The sequence below is a fragment of the Macrotis lagotis genome, chromosome 1, assembly GCF_037893015.1.
Source record: "Macrotis lagotis isolate mMagLag1 chromosome 1, bilby.v1.9.chrom.fasta, whole genome shotgun sequence".
Taxonomy (NCBI): domain Eukaryota; kingdom Metazoa; phylum Chordata; class Mammalia; order Peramelemorphia; family Peramelidae; genus Macrotis; species Macrotis lagotis.
The window spans coordinates 820,936,441-820,960,942 of record NC_133658.1 but is presented as its reverse complement, the minus strand read 5'-3'; the positions used below and the strand labels follow the sequence as shown (position 1 = coordinate 820,960,942).

The 24,502-nt window shown below is 35.5% G+C and overlaps 1 protein-coding gene across 7 annotated transcripts in view; it reads left to right on the top strand.

Annotated features, from left to right (window-relative positions):
• Positions 1–24,502, top strand: part of LCP1 (lymphocyte cytosolic protein 1) — a 109,262-nt gene that overhangs the window by 51,246 nt on the left and 33,514 nt on the right. For 6 of the 7 annotated variants that reach the window (XM_074217089.1, XM_074217086.1, XM_074217087.1 and 3 more), the window contains 4 exons: positions 20,949–21,035; positions 22,013–22,176; positions 22,860–22,989; positions 23,478–23,610. In XM_074217089.1, coding sequence (XP_074073190.1) covers positions 20,972–21,035; positions 22,013–22,176; positions 22,860–22,989; positions 23,478–23,610 — 491 coding nt within the window. In that variant the 5' untranslated portion in view covers positions 20,949–20,971. Of the gene's footprint in view, positions 1–14,064; positions 14,821–20,948; positions 21,036–22,012; positions 22,177–22,859; positions 22,990–23,477; positions 23,611–24,502 lie in introns of those variants that run through there. The other variant, XM_074217088.1, reaches the window with a different exon arrangement.

Sequence of the window (24,502 nt, the reverse complement as noted above, 5' to 3'; positions counted from 1 at the left end):
AATCTAAGTTTAGAAATCTAGGATTAACAAAGAAAATTTTTTTGGTCTCATAATGACATAAGATGATAAGGCCCATACAATGATGAAATTGAGACTCTTAATATATACACATAAATCTCTCTCTCTCTCTCTCTCTCTCTCTCTCTCTCTCTATATATATATATATATATATATATATATATATATATCATCTTTTTTGAGGGATTTTAAACTTCATTTATAAAAATATATCACATCAGGTTTTATTTTCTCTAGTGGAGATGCTCATTGAATAATTTAATATATGTGGAACATCCTCAATGGTTTCTGTGGAGTTGGAGTTCACAAAAATTAAAATAACAGCAATAGGACTTTTCAAGTGGAGTCTATTTTTATTTTTACTTTTTCCAAAGCACTTTCACATTTATTCTTTCATTTTTCCTTAAAATACACTGTGGATCAAGATTGTAATAACTTAAAATGAAAACAGCTACAGGCAATATTTTTATTTGTTTCTATTTTCTTTGTAATTTTCTTTCTTTCTTTTTAAAAAAAATTATCTCATGGTTACCATATTAGTAACAGTAGTTTGCAATAGCTCATTGATCTGTACTTGCTAGACTGAAGCAAGTCTTCCTATCTATCCCTAGATTATTGTCGCCAAAGCAAAAGACAAGAGGACAAAGAGGAGGTTAACTCTTAAACAGTCTAAAAAATAATCCAAATGATTTTGGATTATTCCTCTTCAAACTGGGAAGTTCACAGTAAAAACCTTAGGTTGATGTTCCTTTACAACCTAGCATGCTTCCATTGATGATTGCTTGGGCAAAATCATTTTTCTTGCCTATTTCAATGAGTTATAGAATGTTATATCTCTAATAAGTTTAAAGCAAAAAAAAAACCCAGATAATTGGAAGCCACAAAGCTATTTAGCTAAATAATATCAATAGATATGAACAGCTCCACAGATTTTTATTTTTCTCTCTTTACTATATTTTCTCAAGTCAAACAAGTTTAAATTCTTTTTAGTTCATGGGAAAAGATAAATCTGGGATCACTGTCTCCATCCCCACTATTTTTAAGGAGTGGAGAAGACCCCTGGGTTTTTGAAGGTTATATCAACAATGCGAACTGTGGCAGACCCAATTGAACTGGAAAGGCTTTGTATATAGACCTGGTGACATCTGTCCTCTGAATAATGGGATTGTCAAGTTTCATCAAGTCAGTTTGTAGTAGAAGGGTGAGCATTGGGTAATTAATTTTCTTGATCTCACATGACACTGAGTCTTAAGGTAGGAATGGGTTTCACTGAGATGTAAATCTGCAATGCTTAGGACTTTTCACACCCATAAAATCTTGGATATGTTGAAGTCAGAACTAAAAAGGTTATGCATTATAACTAAAAAATTTGAGAAATCATCACTTAATGACCTCAGAACCTTCCTCCACCACAACTCTACTTCTTAGTCAAAAGTGAAATTTCTCTATTATTTTCCTTAGTTCTCTTCTGATGCAGCTTCCTTTCAGTTTGTTGTCTTCATTATTTTTGGTTGGTCAATAGTAGGGATTATGTTACTCTTCTCAGCAATTCCATATAGTACATAATATAAGAGGCATCTGTGAAGCAGGTGTGTATTTTTTGCCCTCGGACACAGAACCTTTCTGGAGATTGCTTTATCTTCCTTTGTTTCTATTTCCTGAATTAAGTGTTTGCTGGAGTAGGGAGGAAGCCCCTGGGTTAATTACCTGCCATTTTGTTATTACTTTTAACTTTAATTACTAGTTGGATCTGCTGGTTTCTGTAGTATCTGTTATATTAAGTGGGATAAGATGTACTATGGTAAGAAGAACATGAGATTAATGTGCCTATAGTTAAAAAGAATTTTCTAGTTTTATGCTTGTTAATGAAACTATCATTACCTTGAATATCTTGTTATTCATGTCAGCATGACGAAGTTGAAAAGAAACTGAGTCTGGAGTCAAAGCACCTGAGTTTGACTCCCAAACTGGCTATTTATTCCCTTTGTTAACTTGGCCAAATGATCATTTTGCTGAGCTTCAATAAAATTAGATGGTAGGGCAAGATGAACCCCAGGGTTCCAGTTTGTCCAATCCCATGACTATGTTGATACTTTGCTATCTGTGGCTGATTTTGTAATAGATCAGTCAGTCATAGTTCCTTTTCTTTCCCTGGTCTAGCTTGCATGGTGCAAATTCATTGCCTTTATAGCAACAGTCCAAAAGTGAATGTTCTTGATGATGAGTTCTCAGCATCTTCTTCATTTGATAAGAATCTGCTCTCTTATAATAGCATTTTAAAGTATATGAAGCATGTGTCTTCACAACAGTCCTGTGAAATAGGTAGTAAAAGAATAATTCTTCTTTGTACAAATGAGGAAATTGTGGCTTTAAAAAGTGAAGTGTGCTGGGTTTGGCTGCATTTGACTATACCTTCAGTTTCTCCAATTTTCGGGCATTTATAGGTGGCCTCACCTATAAGCCCAACAATTTGAGAAACCAAGGCTGGTCAGTTTTTTGGAAGGTTCAGGAGTTCTGAGTTTCAGTAGCTTATATCAATTGGGTATCTTTACTAAGTTTGGTGAGCCCCTGGGCATGGGGAGAGAGTCCAAGGAGAACCATTTGACTCAGATGAGAAACAGATTAGGTCTGAGCTTCTTTGCTCATAAGGGATGGTTGGTTGGTTCTTGTCCAAGAAGACCAAAATAATATCACTATATTAAAAGACCCAAGTTCAAATGTGACCTTAGATATTACTAGTTGTGTGACCTTGGGCAAATCATTTCACTCTGTTTGCTCTAAGTGAAGAAGGAAATGGTAAAGCCATTCTAAGTAGCTTTACTAAGAAAACCCCAAAGTGTCTGAAATGACTGATCATTATCGGTTGTAATATTAGTCATATGAGCAGCCCCTGCATTTCCAGCCTAAGTAATATAGGGAGAGCCAGTCTTTAAAAAAAGAAAAAAGAACTTGTGACTTGTTCAGCATGCAGATCTAAACATCTGAGTTGGACCAAAATTTCTTCTCATTCCAGGTCCAGTCAAAACACCATTCTTCCCCTCTGTACAAAGTTCTCTGTACATTGCTTTTCTTAGTTTATTCAATTCTCTGGTTAGGCTGTCTTATATTTATCAACTTTCAGAATATTCTCCTTGGGCAAAAAAGTCAGAAGAGCCATAGTACAGCTATATACTCGAGTTGAGCACACATTAAATATTTTGTTTTCCTCATGAAACATTAGTATAATTACTTTTGCTCTTCAAACTGGCATGATTTGATGGATATAAATGTGGAAAAGACAGAAATCAAGAAATGTCAAAGACAATAGCAATTCATATAATTTAAGTCCATATTTGCCTGTGGAATAACATGTTTATAATCATATACAAATTTTATTAAGTACAATATTTATTCTTTATCGACATCCTCTCTGGAAATCTTTAGTGATTCATATTTGGAATGATTTTGGTTATGGGGAATTACATTTATGAGATCTGAGGACAAAGGAGTTTATGATATGAGGAAAAAACAAGCAAATTTATACTTATGGCCCTTTAATTATGGTCACCATTAGAGGATAAATAAGTATAGATATTTTCAAAATTTCAAAGGGAAAGGGGATGTGTTTTAAGGGTGAATGGAAAAACAATTGAAGTTAGGATTATCACTATAAATCTTTTGCATGAAAATTATTTTGCTGAAGATTTGAGCAATATTGCTATGAAACCACCCTGACCAGTTAAAAGGCAAATAGTTCTTAAAGAACTTCAGTTGTTTTTTCTCCCGGAAGGAAGGACTGAAATGTTAAATTGAGGAACTAGCAAAGCCACAGTTTTGTGGTGGTAGCATTGATTCTTCTTTTAGTCCAGCACAAGCTACAGGGTTTCTCTCATTATTTTCTTCCTGTTCTTGCCTGTCTGAGCTAAAGGGAAAAAGAGAAACCTTTCTGTGTGGACACCATAAAGACACTAAATTCAGTAGACAAATGAATTATGCATGTGATCTGCAATCTTACTGAGAACTTGTCTTTCCCTGTCTTCTATTTGCATGCTGGAGAGAGGAGTGGAAAATTTCAATGCTTTGTACTCAGGGAGCCTATCACTTGATCCCCTAATCTAGGCATCTCTGATAGGATTTTCCTGTGATCTATTTCCAAGGACCTTAAATGAGGAAGGCCACAATCATACTTGCATAAAATTTACATATGATTCACCTACTTGTCATTCCTCAGGCAGATTTGGGGTTCAAATGACATCATTGCTGCCCTTAATTCTGGCACGTCTTGATTCCTGTCCTTTCTATCATTTATATACTTATCTGTTGTTCCACATTACTGTCAACATAGCTTGATAGAAGAAAAAAAAATCTCTTGGAAATAAGAAGGATGAGCATAGGATGATTTTCCTACTGGAAGAAATTGCATAACAACGTAAAATGCATTTAAGAAGAGTCCAGATGAGAAATGAGTTTGTATTGCTAAATAATTCTCCTCCCTTTAAAAAATGCATTGTGAGATTTCACTGCTAATGACAGAACTCACTAAATATTTTGGAAATTCCCTCTTTAAATTTCCCCTTCTCTTAATGTTTTGTCAGGGTTTCTTTCTTTGTCATTTGAGGATCTTCAGATTTCTGTTAGTCTTCTCTTGTTGTTATCACTCAAAGACTATCAAAACCTTTGGGAAATGATGTGCAGCCTTTCTTTCCATTCCTTATCATTAAAACCTCTGGGAAATGATTTGCAGCCTTTCTTTCCATCCCTTATCTATGCAAAATTACTTGCTTAGTACATATTTCATATAACTATTACTTAAACTTACTACTTTGTCAAGAGTTTCTTTCATTTTCTAGTGCATTATCTTGTCTCCAAGATTTGCTTCTCCTTCTTACTTCACTATTTCTGTCAAAGACTTTGCCTTTTATCTCATTGGCCATGTTCAAAATCATGCTTCTTTGGCTCTTCCTTCTTCTACAGTTCTCATGTTCAGTCATTAGTCACCAACGCTTCATTCTGCCTCACCTCTCTATTTTCACATTAAAAAAGGAACACATGCTTTAAAACAATAAATACAACAAAACCAAAAACTTCAAGGTAGGCTGTCACTGCTACTCCACTAGCTCTACTGTAAAAAATTTTTAGCATTTCTTACCATTCCCTCTTTCCTTGGCCCTCTCTTTCCTCATAGCTACCAGATTCAACATTGTATCAGTTCACCTGGTCATATAACCCCTTTGCTTATAATCTTCTAATGGGTTTTGAGCTGAGGGAAGGGGAGAATTATCGTAGACTTCATATGCAATTATGAATTATAGTTTTTGTATAAAAGTCATATCCCCTTGGGGGCAGCTAGGTGGCACAGTGGATAAAGCACCGGCCCTGGAATCAAGAGTACCTGGGTTCAAATCCGGTCTCAGACACTTAATAATTACCTAGCTGTGTGGCCTTGGGCAAGCCACTTAACCCCATTGCCTTGCAAAAACCTAAAATAAATAAATAAATGAAGGAATGAATGAATGAATACATAAATGTCATATCCCCCCCCCTTCTAGATTGAGAGCTCAATTGAGATATCTTTTAATAAACAATTATGTTCTTTCAATACCCACACACACTCCATTTACAAAAAATACTAAATAAACATTTGTTGAATTGAATTGTTCTTGGACTATGTTTGACTTTGTGACTATCACCTATTTTATATTACACATTCCAAAAGGTAAGATCAAGAACTGTTGAGTTTGCTTGGAAAAGCACAGTAGCCTCATGGACCAAATCTGAATGGTCCTTTCAATCTAGACTCCCTTCTCATTAACGTCTTCCAATGTGGTTTCTAATCTTAACTGATTGGGTTTTCCAAGGGATTCCAAGACTCCTTTGTGGACATTCTAGTCTGTATAACAGTCCTGAAAAAATTGCCTGAAAATTTCTTAATGTAAAATCTTTTTTTATTGATTTTTGAATTTTATAATTTTTCCCCTATTCTTGCTTCCCTCCCCCACCCCCACAGAAGGCAGTCTGATAGTCTTTACATTGTGTCCATGCTATACATTGATCAAAATTGAATGTGATGAGAGAGAAATCAAATCCTTAAGGAAAAAATAAGGTATAAGAGACAGCAAAATTTCATAATAAGATACCTTTTTAAAAAAAAATTAAAGGTAATAGTCTTTGATCCTTGTTTAAACTCCACAATTCTTTCTTTGGATGCAGATGGTATTCTCCATTGCAGATACTCTAAAATTGTCCCTGATTGTTGCACTGGTGAAATGAGCAATTCCACTAAGATGTGTCATCAACCCCATGTTGTTGTTAGAGTATATAATGTTCTTCTGGTTCTGCTCATCTCACTCAGCATCAGTTCATGCAAATTCTTCTAGGCTTCTCTGAATTCCCATCCCTCCTGGTTTCCAATAGAACAATAGAGTTCCATAACATACATATACCACAATTTGTTTAGCCATTCCCCAATTGATGGACATTCACTCAATTTCCAATTCTTTTCCACCACAAACAGGGCTACTATGACTATTTTTGTACAAGTCATGTTTTTACCCTTTTTCATCATCTCTTCAGGCTATAGTAGTGGTATTGCTGGATCAAAGGGTATGCACATTTTTATTGCCCTTTGGATATAATTCCAAACTGCTCTCCAGAAAGGTTGGATGAGTTCACAGCTCCACCAAGAATGTATTAGTGTCCTAGATTTCCCTTATCCCTTCCAACACTGATCATTGTCTTTTTTGGTCATATTGGCCAATCAGAGTTGTGAGGCGGTACCTCAGAGATGCTTTAATTTGTGTTTCTCTAGTCAGTAATGATTTAGAGCATCAATGTAAAATCTTTTAAGAGGAAGTTATCTGATCATTAGGTTATTTGAAATTTTAAACCCCTTAATGTAATCAATTGACAGTAAATTTCAGCCACCCAAGCCACGACTCCTTGAATCATATCTTGAAGAGATCTCTAATAGTTCTAACGGAGGGAATGTGATATAGAAGGCTAAAAATCAAAGGTCAAATTGGCACAAATTCTACAGCTTACATATTAATTTAAATAATTTCAAAACAACTTGGATATATTAATAGTTGAATTTCACTATATGAAAGAGTTCCATTTTACAAATCTAGCCTCTTGGATGTATTCTACTTACTTATGTTTTGAGGTTGTAAGACAGAATTGATGACCTTGGTGCCAGTTTAGTGTCCTTTCCCTCAGAATTTCTACACATCTACTGAATCTAGCTCCATTTCCTCAACTGTTGAAAGGTACGTTCCACATTTGGGGCTCAGGATTAGGTTAGGTTCCCATAAACTAGGTTCTCATAACCATTCCACAGAAAATAGGTCAGAAAATAGGGAAGTGGTTCGGTCCTAAATGTTGCTCCTACACTTTAGATTTCGCTTAGAAATTAGAATTTCAACAACTCTGAAGAAGGGATATAAAACAAGAAAAAAAGAATGAGATTACCAGATATATGATGAGGGGTATTTTAAGGATATTAAAATGGTGTAGGGAGAAAGGAAAGAGATAAGAGGTTTCCCTTGGCAAAAGAATTGTATTTATACCATTTTGCTATTGAGATATTATTCACTCATAAGATGGGAATAATTGTTCCAAATTTTAAAAAATAAGATTTGTAGTACCTAAGGTTATGACAAAACTTTTTCCATTTCCACTTAATTGTTAAATGACCCCCCCATAGTTTTCATATTTTTAATAAGTGCCAGAAAGAAAAAGTCTTACTCATCTTCCTAGATTTGCCACAAATTCATTTTAGGACCTTGGAGAAAACATTTCATCACTCAGTGCCTTCATTTATCACCCCCAAAATGGGGATCATAATACCAGTCTTTTTTCCACTTGATAGAGTTTAATTTGCCCCAAAATGAAATATCATATGGATGCATAAATGCTGACTAGCAAAAATAGGAAACAGGTGATTTCCAGTGAAAATTTTATCAGAGGAGAGGAGTGATAGGACACATTTATAATCGTTGTGTTGGTGACCTAAATATAAAAAGTCACATCAGAAAGCAATTAGAGGAGCAAGGAAGAAATTATCTTTCAGATTTAAGAATACTTTATGACTAAACAAGCAGTAGAAAACAGTAGAGAACAATAGAGAAGATAAAATGGACAATTTTGATTATGTGAAATTAAAATTATTTTATACAAACAAATCTGATGCAGTAAAAATTAGGAAAAAGCCAAGTGAATGGGTGGGGGGAGAATCTTCAAAAAGATTTTCCATAAAGGTTTGATTTTCAAGATGCATAATTAGCTGAGTCAAATTTTTAAGATACGATACGTTTCCCCAGAGATAAATGATGAAAGGATATAAATGGACAGTTCTCTTTTGTTGTTAGAGGCAAATGGAGGTAAGTGACTTGCCCAAGGTCACACAACTGTTACATGTCAAGAGTCTGATGTTGAATTTGAACTCAAGTCCTCCTGACTCTAGGGTCAGTGCTGTGTCACCTACCTGTCCCTGAATAGACATCTTTCAAAGAAGAAATCTGAGTTATCAGCAATTAAATAAGAATACTTTAAATCATTCATAATTAGAGAAATAAAATAAGTCTGGGATTCCACTGTACACTTCTAAGACTAGGAAAGATGGCAAAAGAGGAAAATGACAATGATGGAAAAACTGTGGTTAAACAGGTACACATGTGCATTGTTAATTTAGTTGTGAATTGGTCCAACTGTTTTGAAAAGCAATGTGGAACTCTGTCCATAAAATTAACAAATTGTATATGTTCTTTGACCTAACTATACCACTGTTAGACTTGTACCCTTTATATACAAAACAATAATAATAACTCTTTTTATGATTACCCCAAATAGGGAGCTAAGAGGTTCTTCTATTGGGGAATATCTGAGCAAATTGGGGTATATAAATAGAAAGAAATATTGTTATGCCAGAACAAATGATGAAATGGACAAATTTAGAGGAAACAGAAAAATGCAGTAAAATGAGCAAAATGAGGAAAGCAATTTATAAAATGATAGCAACATGATAGAGAAAAATATCTTTGAAAGACCAAAATGTTTATCACCACAATGATAAATGAATTCAAATGAATGAAGATGAAACAATGACATTTTCCTTCTTGACAGAGAGATGATGAATTTAAAATGTAGGAAAAGGCATAAATTTTTACCATGGGAATGAGGTTTGTTTTACTGGACTAAGTAGATGTAAATTAACGATTTTTTTTTTTATTTGGGGAAAGTTAGATTGATTTAAAAAGCAATTTGTTACTTGAAAACTTGAAAACAAAAATCATGGGATAACCAAGTGGTGCAGTGGGGATAGAGCACAGGCTCTGGAATCAGGAGGACCTGAGTTCAAATCCAGCCTCAGACACTTAATAAATGCCTAGCTGTGTGACCTTGGTTAAGTCACTTAGTCCCATTACCTTGCAAAAAAACTCCAAAGAAAACAAAAATTATAAACTTAAAAAATATAATGGATGTAGTAAAAAGTACTCTTGACTTCTAAAGATTGGGAAAATATCTTCAAAACTATTCTCTCTGATACAAAAATCAATAGGCATGAGTGTCATTTTTCTAGTTCTATAAAGAATCAGCGAGTTTAAATTAGACTGGACCTCATATACCTAACCAAATTTTGAATCTGTATAATTACATAAATTTAGAACAATCAGGAATCTTAAGAGCCTTGCAACCCTCTCATTTTACAGATGAGCAAATTGAAGCCCAGAGATGTTGAAACTTGCTCAGCATCACACAACTAGTAAATGTCTGAAATTGGATTTGAACCCATCTTCATGATCCCAAGTCCTTTCTATGACATCTCTTAGATGGGGTTATCCAATCTCTATTTGAACATCTTCAGTGAATGGAAATGTTACCTCTTCTATTCCTGGATGATTCTTAATTGTTAACGGAAGCTTTTCCTTATATTGATCCAAAGTATATTGTAACTCCCTAATTTTACAAGACCAAATAAAATAAATCTGTATCCTCTTGAATCCAGTAACTTCTGATATTTGAAGACTTTCATCATGTGCAATTTCAAGTTCTTCCTGTACAATCTGATCCTTTGCCTTCTCTTTTCAAAGTTAGACATCCCTCACTCTTTTATCCAGTCTTCTCATATTTTCAGCATCTTCACCATACTGATTATCCTCTTGTACACATTTCTGTAGCTTATCAATGTTCCTTCTGAAATGTATTGCCTAGAATTGGATGCATATGTACTACTAATAATAGTACAGATGTACTCTGACCAAGGAATCGTTTAGCTGGCTCATTGCCTCTTTCCCTTTGAACCAGAGATTCTTAACCTAGGATATAAATATCTACCATTCGATTCTAGGGGATCCATGAATTTGAATGAGAAAAAAAAATGCATCACTATTTTTGCTAACCTTTAACTGAAATTTAGTATTTTCTTTAATCATGAATTAAAATTAAAACACAATTCTCCAAGGTTTCCATATTGCCAAAAGGTTCTGACTCCAAAAAAATGCTAATAACTCCTGCTCTAGATATTAGGGTATTATTAATGAAGCCTAAGATTATAGTACTTTTTTAATGATGATGAAGACTTCCACTAATAACAATTTTTATTGTAACATCTATATAGCATTTTAAAATTTGCAAGGCACTTTACAAATATCTCATCCTCACAATGACTCTGAGCATTAGATGATGATGCTATTCCCATTTTACAGATAAATAAAACTGAGGCAAATCAAGGTTATGACACTTGTTAGGGATCATTCAGCTATTAAGTATCTTAGGTCAAATTTGAATTCAGGTCATTTTGATTCCAAGTGCAACTCTTTATCTGCTGCACCACCTAGTGACTAGATTGCCACATCACGCTGTTGGCTCATAGTGAGTTTGTATGAGGTCTAAAATCCTAACCTTTTTTCATATTAGCTGCTTTCTAGCTATGTGTTTCCCCACCCTGTTATGATAAAGAAGGCTTAGATAAAGATGACATGGAACTTCTAGAAGAGGAAGAGTGAGGGACTCACCTATTCTTCAGGAAAATCACTTTGGCAACTAGGAAATGGGAATGAATTTTTATGAAATTAGATGAAAAAATTTAAATATATGAAAAATTGCAGCAGCAGGCCCACTTAGGAGGCTATTGTACTAGTAATGTATGGTGATGATGAGGGCCTGAACCAAAGTAAAACATTTTAAACCAAAAGGAAACCAGTGGGGAAGGTGGTACATGTAGAGATGACAGGATTTGGCAATGGCCTGGATATCTGGTTGAGGGAAAGTTGAGGCGTCTAGGATGATTGGAAGGTTGCAAAGCTGGCCACCCTTGTGGATTCGATGGATAATCTGAACTCGAGCACTGAAACTTTTCATCTTTCTTTCTCATCTCCATCATCCAGTGGAGGGATAGGGAGCTATGGTTGTTGAAGATTCAGCAGAGATTTTGGGAGTTTTTGCATCAAAAATCTTGAGTTTCTCCTTGTTCTGGGTGACTTCTCTTCTTAGCTTCCTGGATCTGGCCTTCAGAGCCTCCTGTCCCCCAGCCCCTCAAAATCTAGGAGTCCAGAGCATTATCTTGACCCCTGAACACAAGGCAGGGGATGACAGGAGAAATTTACAGGGAATATTTCCTGGGCTCAACAAGAAAAATCTCTGATTTGGAGGGGCAGGTCTTGGATGGGACTTTAGGCAACTCATTGTATTTCTCTGGGCTTCACTTTCTGTAAAATGGGATGAGTAGACTGAATGGACTCAAAACATCCTTGCAACTCAAAAAAATGTGCCACTAATCTTCAGAATTCTTCTTTCACCCAGGGCAGGCCTTGATCAGCTTCCTTAAAATGGAAGGAGCCAGTCAATCAAGGGAAGGGGCTTCAGGGATCAAGGACAGTGGGAGATGTACCGCTGCAACAAGCAATAATTGGTGTTGTTTGTCATGTTGATGAGGAATATGAGGGAGAACGGTCTTCAGGCAGGTGTCCATAGACTTTGAAACTGGAAAATGCTAAGAAGAGGCTGTGTGGAGCCGGTTGTGCACAGGCAGGTTATCTGTCTCCACTTTTCATGAGGCTGTTTCTTGGAGGCCCCCATAAAATCCTCCCCTGTGGTTGAATTCATCCTGTAGGTTCTGCATGCTTGCCCTATTTTTAGTCTAGCTCCCCCCTCCCCATTTCCACAGTCAGCCTCAGCTGTCCCAGTAGGACTTTTTTGATTGACATCACTATTCTGAGCCCAGAGGAGACATAGCTTTTTTAAGATCATCAGATTGCCAAAGGTAGGGATAAGTTTGATTTCAGTGTACAACTTACCTATGGACAAATGGACCCCTCTTCCTAGACCAAATCACCAAAGCAATTAGTTGTAATTGGTTCATTCCTCCAAAACTCAATTTGACTGGTCCTCATGTTACAGGCGTTTTTATCCTTCTTTTGTAGAAGAAGGAGTAGGGTGAAGATTAAAAATCTTTTATTTACTGACAAAAGGATGGCGTATAAAAGGGGAGCTTGGTGTTAGCTAGGTTGGCATTAAACCCATTTCCAACCTCACTGATCACTCTCCCCCTGAACTCACTCAATTAGCTCTCAGTTATTTTCATTTGCCTCTAAACATACTTTCTTCCCTCCTTAGTGTGAACTGATTCCTTTCTATCTGTGAAAAGTATTCTTTCTCTTTGTTCAAGTCCCAACTGAATTTAATCAAAGTAAACATTTATGAAATGCCTGCTATTTTGTGGGTATTGTGTGCTCTGTTCTTGAGAGTTGAGAGATGAGTTCATATCTGGAAGTACATACATACATACACACACACACACACACACACACACACACACACACACACGTCTATTTTTTAAATGCTCATCCTTGCTGAATTATGAGTATAGGGAAAGGCTGTCCTTGCCATCGAGAAGTTTACAACCTAATGACAGATAACAAGACACAAAAGGAAACTGAAAATCAGAGGATGGCTAGCCTGAGAGTTCTCCTTGAATGGAGGTTCTGTGAGAAACTCTCTTCTCAGCCCTTCAATGAAAGGAGCTTCAGGAGCAGAGAGAGTACTGATGGATGACCTGGATGTTCCAAGGCTGGTGTGATCTTATCGGATGAAGAGCAACGAAGGCTGGTGTGATCTTGCCGGCAAAGAGGTCCCTGGGTGGACCCTGGAACTGAACTACCACATCCTCTAAGAAGTCTTCTCTGATTTCTCCCTCTTCATATTTCTTTTTAGTACTTTATTTGTATCACTCCTTTATCCTTATCATACTCTGCTTGTATTATATCTATTTGGCAATCCCGTTGACTCTCCTCCCTTCCTTGAACAGAGTCGGGAAGACCTAAGTTCAAATTCAGCCTCCAACACTTAATAATTGTAAATAACAACAATGAGGGTTATTATGAGGGTCAACTGAGATAATATTTTTGTGTTTAGCACAATTGCAGGAACTATATAAATGGTAACTGTTATCTTTAGCACCCTTTCCCCATAGTACCTCAATATATGTTTGTTTTAGAATTGAACTTCATAAAATAAAGACTTTGAGGTTTAACTTCAACTTAACAAGAGTTAAAAGAACTCCAAGCTTGCCTCAGGATTCCAATGAACTTTAAAAATGGTCATTTATTAAAAACAAAACAAAAAACAAAACAAAACACAAACATGGAAACCATGGGTCCCTATACTCATAATTCAGCAAGAATGAGCATAGAAAAAATAGACGTATATATATATATATATATATATATATATATATATATATATATATATATTTATATATATACTCCCAGATATGAATCCTACTTGATTTAGTTTTGCATGCTTCAATGATTGCATCTCTTCTCTAACCTAGCCCACCCCTATCACATAGTTAAATACTTGAGGAGCATATATTATGCCCATATGCATTCTTAAAATATAGAGGAATTCTGAGGTAATTCTTTTATGATTAAAATTTCATTCCTTTTTTTAAAAAAATGCAGTATAGTTTTAAGGTTTATTAATTATTGCCCATAATATTTAAAGAACTTGATGAAAAATCGAGAATGGTCAAGTCAACATCTTTATCTAAGCTTTCTATATCATAATAGGGTAGAGAAACACATAGCTAGAAAGCAGGCTCATCATATCCTTTGTGACACAACACTGTGCTAAGAGTCCTACCCCTCATGGAACTTGGAACTTAACAGGAGAAGAAAACACATGAAAGAAAGCTGATGAATGAAGACAGGATGCAAGGTGCTAATACTGAGCCATGGAAGACAAAGCCAAAAATAGAAGTTCTAGGAGAAATCTATTAATCAGGGGAAGGGGCTTTAGGGGCCAAGTATACTTGCAGTGTAAGAGGTTCAGGGGTGAAGTAAACTCAGAGTGAAGGACTTTCTTTGTCATTCTAGAGAAAGGCCAGAGAAAATAGTTTAACAGGAAGATAGCAAATGAAGAGAGGCTAACTAAACTGAATTTATTTAACCAAAAAAAGAGAAGGGAAACAGTGACAGTATTCAGGTATATGATAGATTTTTTTGTTTGAATTACAAAGAACAGATTCTACTGTTCCACTGAGAAAAGCACAAGAGAAGATAAGTTTTGGTTGCATTAGAAAGAATTTAGGTTACACAATAGGGATGTGATACACTGGGATGTATTACCAAGGGAGGATGTAGCATTTCTTTATTTAGAAAAATTTAATAAAATGGTAGACAGCTCTCTTTCTGGGACAGTTTGAGTGCCTGGAAGCAGGGAGTGGACTAGATTGGTATTTCCCAAACAAATGTGTAGTAACACAGGAGGTTATCAGATCCCACACTCTGCTGGTGGTTTTTTTTTTCCTTTCTAAATGGAACAGAGGTATGTATACTGGCCCACTTACTGTTCTTCTTGTTTCCTGTAGACATGTCTTACCCAGGTAGCTCAGTGAGTCGGAGACACATTAGGATTTGTGCTTTGGTATTTCTTTAGAAAGACCCACACTGGGGCAGCTAGGTGGCGTAGTGGATAAAGCACGGGCCTTGGAGTCAGGAGTACCTGGGTTCAAATCCGATCTCAGACACCCTACAATTACCTAGCTGTGTGGCCTTGGGCAAGCCACTTAACCCCATTTGCCTTGCAAAAAAATAAAAAAATAAAAATAAAAAAAGACCCACACTTAGGGTGAGCCCTAAGTCTATTTTGATCCCTATTTGATATTAGACAACCCTTTAGAGAGGAAATGCTCAGCCAGAATTAAATGAGAACTGTTCATCCTTCACCTCTGATATTCATTGCCATCCCCAATTTCTCTTGGTTCGTCCTCAAGGTTTTAATTTTTTTAAATTTATTTTTAAAGTTAATTTTATTGACAGATTTTCTGAAAGTATTCCTCCCCTCACCCACTCTTGAGTTATCTATTGTCAGAGAATAAAAAGAGCAAAATAACCAAAAAAGTCTAATAAAACTAACCAACACACCGAAACAGTTGACTTTATCTATAATGTTCCATACCTATAATTTTCCTCTGTTAGAGAAGGAAGATATTTTCTTATACAACTTTTTTTGGTTAAGTTTTATCATCACAATTTCATAAAAATGATTTTTAGTTGTTTTGTTATTATTTCCATTTACACTGATGAAAATATTGGGTATATTATTTTTCTAATACAGCTTCATTACTTAGCTTTAGTTCCTTCCCATGATAACTATTTATTATATTTCTCTTTTCTTACCATTCTATTCATGTGCTTCAATTTGTTTACCATTTCCCAACTGCTGAGCATTGATTTCATTTCCAAGTTCTTTGCTTCTACAAAAAATTTCTAATAAGGGTGGCTAGGTGTCACAGTGCATAAAGCACCAGCCCTGAAGTCAGTAGTACCTGGGTTCAAATCCTGTCTCAGACACTTAATAATTACCTAGCTGTGTGGCCTTGGGCAATCCACTTAACCCCATTTGCCTTGCAAAAACCAAAAAAAAAAGTTCTAATAAAAATAGAGTATTCTGATATATTTCATTGACCATGTTGAGACTTGAGTTTAGTGTTGAAATCTCTGGGTCAAAGAACATGAACTTATCTCATTCATTCTTTCTTCATAAAATTCCTAATTGCTTTTCAGATAGATTGGATCAATTTACAGCTCTAAAATATTTGCATAAATGTGCTCATCTTTCCATAACCTCTCTAACATTGGCCATTCCTGTCTTTTGCCATCTTTGTCAATTTGTTCTGTTCAAGATGGAAACTCAGAATTGTTTTGATGTACTTTTGTCTTCCAAACATTCTTGCTATAAATTTCTATTGACATTCTAAATATTTCTAAAATTGCAACATTTTATAGTAACTTTATTTTTTATACTTGATTTAAAAAAACTTGGCAATTATATTTTTCTTGTGTGCCTTTATATTTGCTAAGATAAGCAAGTTAATTAATATTTATTAAGCACTAGGCATAGTTTCTATACCAAAGTAATACTTCTTGAAACGCTCTACCAAGGGAGGGAGGCCTTGAAATTTGTTTTAGGGGAGAAATTACTCACACCTAAACTTGTTTCTTTCCCAAACCTTCGTCTTTCTTAAATTTATCTGTTACTATTGAAGGCAGCACCATTCTCTCATTCATCCAATATTAAAATCTAGGTGTTATCCTCAACTCTTCCATCTCATTCCCCAAATCAAATCAAGTGCCAAAGTCTGTTGGTTGTATTTTTGCAGCATCTCTTGTATATGTTTCCTTCTCTCCTTTGACATTGCTACTATGCTCAGATGGGCACCTAGTACCTGGATTATTTTAGTAAGCTGATGATTGGTTTGTCAACCACTTCTCTCCTCACTCCAGTTTATCCTTTACTCAGCTATCAAAATGATATTCCATGGGGGGCGGCTAGGTGGCGCAGTGGATAGAGCACCAGCCCTGGAGTCAGGAGCACCTGAGTTCAAATCTACCCTCAGACACTTAATAATTACCTAGCTGTGTGGCCTTGGACAAGCTACTTAACCCCATTTGCCTTGAAAAAACCTAAAAAACAAAATGATATTCCAAAAGCTATCTGACCATGTCACCCCCCTCTACTCAATAAGGTCCAGTGATTCCCCAGAACCTCCAATATCAAAATGAAAAATCTTTGGACACTCAAAACCCTTAACAACCCCCCTCATCTTTTCCAGTTTTCTTACACTTTACCATCTTCCATATATACTATGATTCAGTGACAATAGCCATCATATTATTTTGTCCACAAGATTTATCTTGCCATGAACTGTCATCAATGGCTGAAATTCTCTCCCTCTTTACTTCTATTTCCTGACTTCCTTGTCTCCCTGCAATCCCAACTAAAATCTCACTGTTTTTTCCTGGTTCTCTGTAAAGTTAGTGCCTTCCTTCTGTGATTCTCCATAATTTATCTTAAATATATCTTTTTTCCACATCATCTCTCCCATTAGACTATTGGATTCCTTGAGAGCAGGGAGTGTTTTTTAAAAAATAACTTTGTCTTTCTTTGTATCCTCAACTTTAAGGACAAGGCCCGGCAGATAGAACATAATAAATACTCATTGACTTAACTTGACCATTAAAATCATATCTTCCATAATAGTGAGTTTTCTTGAAGTCACTCTCTTGAGTTACTCTAGACATAGTAACGTTGTTAACATCTTTTTTAGATGAAGTTGGGTAATCCCCCCCCCAGAATTCTCACTAAATTTGTGTAAAAACTTGAAATTTGTGCAAAGTATTCCTTTTACTGCTAAGCCACTTTGTGGGAGAAACATACCTACCTGATAACGGTCCAACTTATGAAATTATTCAAGCAAACTGAATTGAAGGATTATTCACCAAAATACACAATCTCAATATCAACTACAGTAACTAATTTTTGAAACATTTTTATTTTTTCATCTTTAATTCCTTGATTGCTTTCCTTTTCCCACCCTATTTTCTACATGGTTTCCAGCCTCTAACATTTTCTATCATAAACTATTTTTATTTTACAGGTACTTATAGAAAATAAAATTTATATTTTAACAATTACAGCATGACATTTCTCTTCCTCTCTCTCATAATAATTAAGAACTTCTTAAAACAACTAACAATTTTAGACTTTACGAAACTGGTAGCATCAGATATCTTTCTTTGAAAGCCCTGATTGTTAGAACTTCTCTTTACCTATTGATGGATAAATCCCCATCCCCAAATTCTTTGATCTTTAGTCTGAAATTCTATTAGGTTAAACTAACTTAGTTGAGTCATAGAATTATTGATTCCTAGAGCTATGAAATGATGAATAAATTTTATTAACTTTGCTTTTTTGTGTTATTAATATTTCTAAATGTTATTTTTATAACTGTAAATGATAAAATGTCTATATATATGTGGCTGAAATATCTTAGAATATCACAGTTATCAACTTAATAAAATGAAATCTGTCTACAAGGTCAGTCAAAACTCATTTGAATAAGTGATTCTAAATTTTTTTGCCTTTAGGATTTATCCTGTGGGGAAGGTTTCAGAAGTTTGGTTCCAAACTCCCCATGAATTTTTTGCAAATCTGACAAATAACTCCTGGTCAGAACATAGAAGATTTTTTCATAAAAGTGAAGACATAATACAAGAGCAACAGACCACACCTAAAGATATTACATTGATTCAGAGGGAACTTGTTTCCTCAGCTCCTCCTTTGGAACTCCAAAGGCCTTGAACCCTTGCCTCCTTGTTTTTCTTTTGAATTTCTTCTCATAATTTATTACTATCCTGCTGTGCCAGTAGTACTTAAATTAATAACCTCATGGGCTAAACTTTTTGGTCTTAATGACATTGTCATTTTCATAGAACCTTCTTTTCCAGCTAAGCATAATAATGAAGTTATGGATAGTGCCTACAGTTTGCTCCTGCCCCACTGATGCATTTCTTAGAGATGACTTCAGTTATAGATATTCAATCTAATTACTTCCATTTCCTGATTCTAAGCTTCTGGAAAACTATGTCATTTGCACATTCAGTTTATTTAGATGAGAGATGCTCTTCTCTTTTATGAAGTCTAATGGCTCATTTAATTGTAAATCCAATTCTTATCCTGCTTCCATCAGCAGAAGTTCATTTATGACTCCTAGTCTAGCATTTTTATGAGAATCAGAACTTAGATAAGTCATTTCTTCTTCCTGGGTCTCAGTTTCCTTGTCTCTAAAATGAAGTGGTATGGGGTGGTATTGGACTAAATTAGCATTGTGGTCCCTGCCAGTTGCAACATTCTATACATTTTTCATCTTGCTGGTTAGAAGTTATTCTCCCAAGATATTATTTTTGTTTGGGACCCATCAAGGTGGAATAATATTCTTAACCTAGGATTACATTAAATTACATACTCCTCTCTTGAACTTATTTCTGCTCATTTCCCTTTCTTTTCATATATCCCTGAAATTGATGGATTTCTTAAGTTCATATTCTTTCTCATTACCTGATTTGATCTTTTTGAACTAAGTCTTGAGGGAAGTGAGTCATTCCAAGGTCTGTAGGTGAGAAGAGGTGATAAGCTAACCTGGGTATAACTCATGTAAAATGGTAGAAATGGAAAATAAAATGTGGAGTTCAAGGAACAGCAATCAAGATTCTTACAAGGGGAATAATATGAAATCAGTCTGAAAAGTAGGTCCCAGATTATTATAGAGGCTTTACATGTCATCTTGAGGAATTGTAGAACTTAAAATAGGGAAGTGACATGAGTTCCATGTTTTTAAGAAGATAATTTTTGCATATGTAAAGAATGAACTATAGAGAAAAGAGAATGGGAATTAGGGAGACCAATTAGTAGGCTATTGTAGTAGCTCAGTGATGACAAGGTAGTGATTATTCCAATGTACAAAAGGGAATGGACACCAGAGATATTATGAAGGTAGAATCAATACTATTTGGCAACTCCTTGTGTATTATGAATGAGAGAGATAAGAGTTAAGAGGTAAAAGTTAAGGGTGACTAAGATGTGAATAGAAGGATGATATGACCCTTAATAAAAATGTGAAAATGTAGGGCAGAATACCAACACATATATATTTTGCATGGTAATGAAGCAAAAACTATAATAATTTATAGACAGCAATTCCATTTTAAGCACCTAAAACAATAATTATTAAAAATAAGCAGCATAAATCTTATATGGAAATTAAGAGATTATAACAACATTCCTTATTTTCTTATGTTGCATCATATCAGGATAACAAAAACAAAATGATAAAATTGGTGTCTCTGTGTGGCAACACTTTCATTTCCTTTTCTTGTAAAGTCTTTGATTATATTTAGCATCAATTGTGATACTGCAGGGTAAAAATGAGACTATAATGAAGATTGAAGAAGAGGATAAAACAGGCACCAGAAATAATATCTTTACCTTTTATTTCATTCTATTCTTCCTCCCTCAAGTTAGGCTACATGGGTTGGAAAAGGAAGTACCAAGTGCAATTAAGCATGTGAAGAGAGTTTCTACTGTATAACTTTGAAGCAATTACCTTTGAAAATATGAAAGATTCAAGGCAGTTAGGTGGTACAGTAGATAGAGCACAGTTCCTGGAGTCAGGAGGACTAGTGTTCAAATCCAGCCTCAGATGCACTTAATAATTACCTAGCTGTAAGGGGAGGCTAGGTGGCGTAGTGGATAAAGCACCGGTCCTGGAGTCAGGAGTACCTGGGTTCAAATCCGGCCTCAGACACTTAATAATTACCTAGCTGTGTGGCCTTGGGCAAGCTACTTAACCCCGTTTGCCTTGAAAAAAACCTAAAAAAAAATAATTACTTAGCTGTGTGACCTTGGGCAAATCACTTAACCCCATTGCCTTGCAAAAACCAAAAAAAGAAAAAAGAAAATATGAAAGATTCCAATGTGAAGATAAAGGTGGTACATGATGCTTTATGTATAAGGTATATTTTTGTAACCCAGAATGTTGTAATTATTATGTGTATTTGAATATAAATACATACATATATATTGCATATGTGGGTTTTTGTTTGTTTTTATAGGTTGACTACTCAAAACAGTAAAAATGTCCAGAGGATCAGTGTCCGACGAGGAAATGGCAGACCTCAGAGAAGCTTTCTCCAAAGTTGGTAAGTACTGGTTAGTATGGCAGACATTTTGAGGTCTAATATTGCTAATAATTCTCTTTTCTTAATTACCTCTAAACAGTCTCATAAGGATGATGAAATGTGGGCTCAGTAAAAAAGTTCAGAAAAAAAGCTGTGGGATTGGTTAGAAGGGGCAGAAGATGCCAGTTCTTAGGAAGAGATAATAGTTAAAGTCTATCTCTCCTCTGTCTGGCCTAACATCCTTCCTCTTCCCTATATCCATTTCCAACCTGGGAAATTTCCCAATTCTTCTTTCTTTCAGACCTTACTTAGCATTGTTGCTGTTGTTTCTCCTGACTTTATATTACTGGCATCCATTCTTTTTTTTTTCCTATTTCTTCCTTCTTCCCAATAATAACCATTTTGTTTTGAAAAAGAAATCCCTTTGACTATTTTGCTCTTAGTTCTAGATCTCTTCTACCTCTGTTGCCAGAATCCCTACCTCTGACTCTTAAGAGTTTCAATTTCCTCATCCTGGAGCTAAGATTTATTGTTCCCTCATCCCCCAGAAGCATCTAGCAGTATACCTTCTGAGTAACAGTATGATATTCCTTTTGAGTTCCTTAAATTATGCTGCAGTGTTTTGTTGAGCTTTAGACCTTTTTGTGGTGTCAGGCCCAGATCCTGGGGTGATTGTCTCCATTTCTCTGCTATTCCTCACTTCCCATGCATCCAGAGATTTTTGGTTTAACAACCACTGAACATCAGGGAAGGCAGCATAATGTGGGACAGCATGGTATAATAGAACTCCGAATTTGGCATCAGAACACAGTGGACTGATGGCCAACTTTACCACTTTTTAGCTGTTTAATTTTGAATATGTCAATGGGGGAAATCATAACTACCTAATCAACTTGCATAGGATCATTGTTAGACTCAGTGAGGTAATGAGTGTAGAGTACTTGGTAATTATAATGGACTACCACTACAGTGGCTAATTTGCCTTTTATTATTTATAGATACTGATGGCAATGGGTACATCAGCTGCAATGAACTGAATGACTTGTTCAAGGCAGCTTGTTTGCCCTTGCCTGGGTATAGAATAAGGGAAATCACCGAGAACCTGATGGCAACTGGAGATCTAAACCATGATGGCCGGATCAGCTTTGATGAGTTTATCTCAGTGAGTATGAAAATAGAAGATGTGGGGGGCGGCTAGTTGATGCAGTGGGTAGAACACTGACCCTGAAGTCAAAAGGACCTGAATTCAAAATGGGTCTCAGACATTTAATACTTCTTTAACTGTGTGGCCCTGTGACCCTGGGCAAGTCACTTAACCTTTGCCAAAACCAAAAAAAGAAAAAAAGAAAAAAGAAAAGGACAGACAGACACACAGAAAGAAAGATTGACAGAAAGAAAGAAAAAGAAAATAGAAGTAGAATGGCTTTTTTCAAAATAGAATTTTTAATATTCCTATATCTCAGGGTCTATGAGTTCATTAGGGAGGTACTTCCTTGATCAGGATATTCTGCTTCACCTCAGAAGTTGTCTTCATGACTTGTTAAAGTAAAGATTGGTATCAGATTTTCTGGTGATGGGCATTTCTGCATTTGACTAGTGATCTTTGAATGATGTAGTCTTAGACTGGGCTCAAAGTTAAAGTTACCAAGAGTTAATGCTCCATTTGGTAGTGCCTACAAGAACCCTGAATCACTTCATATTATCATGAACCATAAGAATAGGACTTTAGTGAAGGGTTTTCCTAGCCTAAACAAATAGGGTTTTCATGCTGGGACAATATTCTCTTCCTCTCCCCCAAAGTTTCCAGATTAAGCTTTGAATTTCTCTAAAGGCTGTTTTCCACAGGTATTTCATGGGTTAAAAAGCACAGAAGTTGCCAAGACCTTCAGAAAAGCCATAAATAAGAAGGAAGGGATTTGCGCTATTGGTGGTACCTCAGAACAATCCAGTGTTGGGACACAGCACTCCTATTCAGGTAAATTCATAATGCTACTAACAGAAGAGAAAGATTGCACCATTAATATGCATTTTAGCTCAAAATCTCCCATGAATTCATCTATTTTAGAAATGATTAGGAAGAAGCATAGAGAATTTGAGTGACTTACTCATAACCCCCTAACACTTAAGTCTAGAAACAGAACCTCTAAGGTTCATCCAAAAACATTAGACCATATTCCTTTTTCTGTGCCAGAAGCAATATTTATTTCCTCCCACTAAATGTTCTTATTGAATATCTCTGTCTGCCTTCAAGTCTATTTTCAGAGTGTTTTGTGACTTTGGGTAAATATAGATACTATGACTCTTTATGAAAGACATTGAAGGTTTTTGGAAGGTAACAGGGGGATGGACTAGATGAACTTAGAAGGTTTGTTCCAACTCTGATATTTTGAGATCAGAGTTCATTTTGATATTTATATTGGAGTATGGTTCTGCAAATGGATAAATGTAATCATTGACTTGCAGAGGAAGAAAAATATGCCTTTGTTAACTGGATAAACAAAGCCCTGGAAAATGATCCTGATTGTAAGCACGTCCTCCCTATGGATCCAAATACAGATGACCTCTTTACTGCTGTTGGAGATGGCATCGTCCTATGGTAAATAATACTTCCTCAAAGGTTTCTAAAAGTGTCCATGCCATACATATGTGTGTATTTGTTTTATGTATAAATATGTATACCCATACATATGTTCCTAACACTTATTTTTATATACATAAATTTATAACATATAATTATGAATGTGTACACACACACACACACACACACACGATTTTTTACTGTATGGAGTAAACTTGCCACTGTTTTAATTCCATGAATGGCAGTTTCCTGATAACACAGCACTCTACTGATTTCTTTTCCCTAGTCACTGCTTGATAGTTAAGGGGGTCCAAACTAATTTTAATAAAAGCCTAAACTAAACATAATTAAAAAGTTAGATTTATTGTGGGAAAAAAGACATGATGGATTCTGTGGTCAAAGTGCAAATAATTTATAAAACTTTGCTATTTTGTGGCATCTAAACATCCCTGATAGCAGTGCAAAAGTAAGATAAAATGGGAAATTATAACCGAGAGGAGTCATTTGCACATTTTGTCCCTTAACTTTGAATATGTTTTGTCATCAGAGTTGAGGAACTCAGTCCTGTGATTAAAATAGAATTTTGTGTTGTACATTCATGGACTCAAGACCTTGCTATGAATTTAGGGGAAAAAATTTATCAAGCAATTGAGAAAAAGCAATAGTCCCCAAAGCATGGGCAATATAACCCAGCAGACAATTTACCATTGCTATTACTTGGTCGTTGCAAGATCATGAAAAGAAGTCTAGGCTTCTCCAGGGGTTTAAATTAGATCAACCTAATTATTGTATGGGACTTCAGCATTTTGACAATATCATTCAGGTATCTCTAGCCTATACTAGATCCATTCTATATGTTTTATTTTGATTTAACAACATCACATTCATTAAGGACATTTGCACTTGTGTG